This window comes from Marmota monax, unplaced genomic scaffold, assembly GCF_021218885.2.
Source record: "Marmota monax isolate L192 unplaced genomic scaffold, Marmota_monax_Labrador192_F-V1.1 WCK01_AAM20220418_F8-fsc00414, whole genome shotgun sequence".
In the NCBI taxonomy this organism is placed as follows: domain Eukaryota; kingdom Metazoa; phylum Chordata; class Mammalia; order Rodentia; family Sciuridae; genus Marmota; species Marmota monax.
The window spans coordinates 525,961-532,250 of NW_026694289.1; the positions used below are offsets into that span (position 1 = coordinate 525,961).

Sequence of the window (6,290 nt, forward strand, 5' to 3'; positions counted from 1 at the left end):
TTTCCTCTTAGAACTGCTTTCAATGTGTCCCATAGATTCCAATATGTTGTGTCTGTGTTTTCATTTATCTCTAAGAATTTTTTAATTTCCTCCTTGATGTCTTCTATAACCCATTGATCATTCAGTAACCTATTGTTCATTCTCCAAGTGATGTATGCTTTTTCCTTCCTTCTTTTATCGTTGATTTTCAGTTTCATTCCATTATGATCAGATAAGATGCATGGTATTATCTCTACTCCTTTATATTGCCTAAGAGTTGCCCTGTGACATAATATATGATCTATTTTTGAGAAGGATCTATGTGCTGCTGAGAAAAAAGTATAACTGCTTGATGTTGGGTGGTATACTCTATATATGTCAATTAAGTCTGGTTATTAATTGTGTTATTGAGTTCTATAGTTTCCTTATTCAACTTTTGTTTGGAAGATCTGTCCAGTGGCGAGAGAGGTGTGTTGAAGTCTCCCATGATTATGGTATGGTGGTCTATTAGACTCTTGAACTTGAGAAGAGTTTGTTTGACGAACATAGCTGCACCATTGTTTGGGGCATAAATATTTATGATTGTTATATCTTGTTGGTGTATGGTTCCCTTAAGCAGTATGTAGTGTCCCTCTTTATCCCTTTTGATTAACTTTGGCTTGAAATCTATTTTATTTGATATGAGTATGGACACTCCTGCTTGTTTCCGAATTCCATATGAGTGATATGATTTTTCCCAACCTTTCACCTTCAGCCTATGTATGTCTTTTCCTATCAAATGCGTCTCCTGTAGGCAGCATATTGTTGGGTCTTGTTTTGTGATCCATTCTACTAGCCTGTGTCTCTTAATTGGTGAGTTTAAGCCATTAACATTTAGGGTTATTATTGAGATATGGGTTGTTCTTCCAGCCATATTTGTTTATTTCTGTTACTAAACATGGTTTGTTTTCCTCTTTGATTATTTCCCCCCCCTTTACTGTCCTACCTCCCACTGTTGGTTTTCATTGTTATTTTCCATTTCCTCTTCCTGTAATGTTTTGCTGAGGATGTTTTGAAGAGATGGTTTTCTAGCTGCGAATTCTTTAAACTTTTGTTTATCGTGGAAGGTTTTAATTTCATCTTCCATCCTGAAGCTTAATTTCGCTGGATACACAATTCTTTGTTGGAACCCATTTTCTTTCAGTGTTTGAAATATGTTATTCCAGGATCTTCTAGCTTTCAGAGTCTGTGTTGAAAGATCAGCTGTTATCCTGATTGGCTTACCCCTAAATGTAATCTGCTTCCTTTCTCTTGTAGCTTTTTAAATTCTCTCCTTATTCTGTATGTTGGGCATCTTCATTATAATGTGTCTAGGTGTGGATCTCTTTATGATTTTGCACATTCGGCGTCCTGTAGGCTTCTAGGATTTGGGATTCTGTCTCATTCTTCAAGTCTGGGAAGTTTTCTCGTATTATTTCATTGAATAGACTGCGCATTCCTTTGGTTTGGAGCTCTGTACCTTCCTGTATCCCAATGACTCTTAAGTTTGGTCTCTTAATGTTATCCCATATTTCTTGGATGTTCTGCTCATGGTTTCTTAACAGTCTTGCTGAGCTGTCTATGTTCTTTTCCAGTCAAAATACTTTGTCCTCATTGTCTGATGTTCTATACTTCTAACACTTAGAAGTATTCTCCATTGAGTAGTATTGGTAGTATTCTCCATTGAGTTTTTAAGTTGGTTTATTGCTTCCTGCATTTCTAGGATTTCTGTTTTTTTGTTTTTTATAACCTCTATTTCCCTGTATAGTTGATCCTTTGCTTCCTGGATTTGTTTGCGTAATTCATTGTCGAAGTGATCTTTCATTGTCTGATTTTGCTGTCTAATGTCTTCCTTGATACTCCAGATCATCTGAAGCATGTATATCCTGAATTCTTTATCTGACATTCCATCTGCTGCAGCTGTTACCTCTTCTAAAGTTGCGTTGACCTGCATTGCTTTTGGTCCTTTCTTTCCTTGTCTTTTCATACTGCTTGCGTATCTTTCCTGCAGGTGCGGGTGGCGGCTCTGCTCTCTCCTTATTCCAATTGGGGTGTCGTGGCTACCACGCCGGCAGGTCACTGGGCCTGTTCTGGGCGCTGGTGGTGGCTCTGTTCTGCCCCTACTCCAATTGGGGTGACGAGTGTACCACGCCGGCAGGCCACCGGGCCTGATCCGCTGGTCGGTTGCAGGTTTGCCTACCCTGCAGGCGCGGGCGGCGGCTCTACTCTGCCCCTACTCCAAATGGGGTGACGTGTCTGTCGTACCGGCAGGCCACTGGGCCTGTCCCGCTGGTCGTTCGCAGATCTGCCCACCTTTCGGGCACGGGTGGCGGCTCTGCTCTGCCCCTACTCCAATTGGGGTGTCGTGACTACCCCGCCTGCAGGTCGCTGGGCCTGTTCCTGGCTCGGGTGGCAACTCTGCTCTGCCCCTACTCCAATTACGGTGGTGTGTGTACCACGCCGGCAGGCTCCTGGGCCTGATCCGCCGGTCTGTCGCAGGTCTGCCTACCTTGGAGGCGCGGGCGGCGGATCTTCCCTGCCCCTCCTACCACGCCTGCGGACCCCTGGGCCTGATCTGCAGGTTGGTCACAGGTCTGCTCACCCTGCGGGCACGGGTGGCGGTTCCACTCCGCCCCCTCTCCAATTGGGGTCACGTGGCCACCACACCATCAGGGCCTGATCCGGGCATGCGAGAACGATCTGCTCTGCCCCTACTCCAGTTGGGGTGATGTGTGTACCACACTGGCAGGCCACTGGGCCTGACCCGCCAGTCTGTGACAGGTCTGTTTACCTTGCAAGCGCGGGCAGCGGCTCTGCCCTGCCCCTCCTACCACGCCCATGTACCACTGGGTCGCGGGTCTGCCCACCTTGCGGGTGCGGGTGGCAGCTCCGCTCTGCCCCCTCTCCAATTGGTGTCATGCGGTCACCACACTGGCGAGCCGCTGCGCCTGCTCCGCAGGCTGGTGGCGGCCTGGCTCCTCCCCTCTGGCTCGACGACAAATTGAGGATACTCGGGTGTCTGTGCCTCACTCCCCCTACCAGGAGACCAACTGTTTCTGTCGCCGCTGGTATTGATGAAGTTCTCTCCTCCGCCGCTTTCTGATGACATCAGATCTCTGCCATGTTGGTATCCTATGCGAATGGCAGCATTTCGTTCCCCTTGCTGGGCAACCAAAGCAACGGGTGAGTCCTGACCGGCCCTCAGCAGGACCCGGACCGAGAAGCAGTTTCCGTGGGCTCCTAGCCCTGGGCCAGGGCATTTCCGGGAGCCAGAAGTCGGTTGCTCCGTGCTCGGTGTAAGCTCCAATAAGAGTAGGCTCCAAGAAGCAGTCCCCGCGGGCTCAGTTCCGGGAGCCGGAATTTGGCCGCTTGGTACTTGGTATATGCTCTGATAGGAGCAGGGTCCAAGAAGCAGCCTCCACAGGCTCCCCAGCCCTGGGCCAGGGCGGTTCCGGGAGCCGGAACTCAGCCACCCCGCGCTCGGTGTTCGCTCCAATGAGATCAGGTTCTAAGAAGCCCCCAGGCACTGAACCCTAGCAATCTGTCTGCAAGCCGCAGGCGAATGGCAGCCTGAATTTACCTGTTCTATGGCTGAATGAGCTGCGGTCAGTCGAAAACAGGGATGGTGACGTCAGCTTTCCAACATGGTGGCTGCTGGCCTCCTCTGTGGTCTGACCGGTGTGGAGAACCGAGATGGACCGCTTCTTTCCCCCGTCTCAAACCCAGAATTCAGCCCTGAGTACGGTGCTTGCACGGCTGGCAGAAACTGCAGCGCTGTATCCCTGCGTCGCTATCTCCTCGTTTCCCAGCTCGCGCTGCAGATTCTAGCCTCGGGGCGATTTGCTGAATAAGCAGTGTTACCCTCCGTGCGACAAACCTCTGGCGTTTGAGTCCCTGTAGCCGATCCTTGTGCGATGGAAATCCTTCCTCCAGGTTCCGGAGCACCCCACTATTGCTGGAAATTCCTAACAAGATAGCCTTTAGCCTTCCTGACTTGTCATACTCCCACACAGTGAAGGAGCACACGGGGGCAATGCACTCCCCTCGCCGCCATCTTCCTCTCCCCGATCCATCATACAATATTGATACATGCATACCCATGTTCATAGCAGCACAATTCACAATATCCAAACTATGGGACCAGCCTAGGTGTCCATCAAAAGATGAATGGATAAATAAAATGTGATTATATATATATACACACACACACACACACACACACACACAGAGAGACACACAATGCAGTTTTATTCAGCCACTAAAATAAAATTATATTATTTTATTGTTATTTTATATTATTATATTATTTTGGGGGAAATGTATGGAACTAGAGATCATTATATTAAGTGAAATAAGCCAAAAAAGAAGGTCAATGGTTATGTTTTCTGTGATATGTGGACACTAAAGAGGAAAAGAAAGGTAGAAGGGAAAGAGATGAAAAGCAAAAGGATATCAGTAGAGGAAAGGAACTAGGTGGTGTGGAGTGATGCTGGCCAAATTACATTGTTTTCTTGTGTGCATCTACAAATATGTAAAACAAATCCCATCATTATGTGCAAGTATAATGCACCACCAATGAAACAATAAAAAAGAAGAAAGAGGCACCTGGAGGTGCCTGTCCTGAGATTGAGATGGAGACTTGACTGAGGAGAGGAAGCAAAGCAGATTACCCAGCTCCATTTCCCTAAAGGCTGGGATCTTCCCTATGAATCCACCAGGGGGCAGTCAGGGACTGGAGAGCAGTTGCTGTGGTTTACCACAAACAGTAGTGAGTTTCAAAACAGGTACTTTTATGTGATTATATCTAAAGTAATAGGATGCCAGTCCTAAATATGTTGTACAACAAAAAAATTACCTTTTAGAAGGCCTATTAATAACACCAGGTCTCAGCATCAAAATCCAGTCCCTAATTTTTTTTTTTCTGAAGCAGAAGACTTAACAATATTTGGACACACATCCTGACTGAGAAGGCCAGAGGATGCTGAGCAGGTGAGGAGGATGTGTGGTGCTCCTCAAGGACATCCCACACAGCACAGAGAAGTTCGAAGGATCATCAGGTGATATTTACAAAATCTCCACTATTGGAAGGTTAGGGACATCCCAAAGTAGCTTTAATTCCTAGGGCTGTCACAGGTTCCATCTGTCATGGTTCAGGAAACACACATCAAACAGTTTTAATTCTCCAACTGAACTTTTCTGACCTGGAAGGCAGAAGTGTCCAGAGTCCAAGGCACCTAAGGGTAAGGGGAGGAGATGCAGGAGCTGGAAACAGATTTGCATGGAGGCCCCTCCCTGCTCTGAGTCAGGGGAGGGGATAAGAGAGGTCTGGGGAGCCAGGCCCAGAGCTGGGGGCTCAGGAGGCAACATTCTCAGGGCATCACCACCATGGCTTGGGCTCTGCTTGTCCTCACTCTCCTTACCCAGGGCACAGGTGACACCTCCAGGGAAGGGACACAAGGAAATATGGGCTAATGTTGTGTCTTCTCCAGCTCTGGCTCACCAGGGACCAGCATTGACATACCAGAGTTTGTTTTTCTCTCTTTTCAGGATCCTGGTCTCAGTCTGCTCTGACTCAGCCTCCATCAGCCTCTGGGTCTGCAGGACAGACAGTCACCATCTCCTGTGCTGGAACCAGCAATGATATTGGGAGATATAATTATGTCTCCTGGTATCGAAATCTCCCAGGATCATCCCCCACACTCCTGATTTATGGAGTCACTAATCGTCCCTCTGGGATACCTGATCGCTTCTCTGGCTCCAAGTCTGGCAACACTGCCTCTCTGACCATTTCTAGACTTCAGCCTGAGGATGAGGCTGATTATTACTGCTGCTCCTATACAAGCAGCCACACTTTACACAGTGTTCCAAGTTCATGGGGAAGAGGGTCTAAAACCTGCCCTGAGTTCACATTTTCCTCTTCACTCTGAAGATGCTTCCTCAGTCCTGCACAGAGAGGGCTACATTGCACAGAGCCCTGAGAATTCACTTCTTTATCAGTTCCAATTTGTTCTACCATAAAGTGCAAAAGGAAACATAATTTCTTAAGAACAACAAGAGCTTTTTATTTGCTGTGTGATGTTGTACCTAAATGTGCAACTTTTTTCACATCCTTACAGTAAGGGCAGAATAATATGAAGGTGCCTATTTGGTTCAGTCCCAGTAGTTCTCAGGGTAAACCTCACTCTTGCTGCCTCCTACTCCTATATTGTGCAGACCTGCCTGGAATCCCTTCTGCATAAACTCTGCATTCACCTTGCTGTAATCAGTGTCTCCCTATTTGCTCTTAAGGGTGT

General features: G+C 47.4%; 1 gene segment (V, D, J or C); it reads left to right on the forward strand.

The window, feature by feature from the left end:
* Nucleotides 1-5,337: 5,337 nt before the first annotated feature.
* On the forward strand, nucleotides 5,338-5,924 carry LOC124108966 (immunoglobulin lambda variable 2-14-like). The segment is given in 2 exon segments: nucleotides 5,338-5,428; nucleotides 5,545-5,924. Coding segments are annotated over 2 exon segments (426 nt in total).
* Nucleotides 5,925-6,290: the final 366 nt, after the last annotated feature.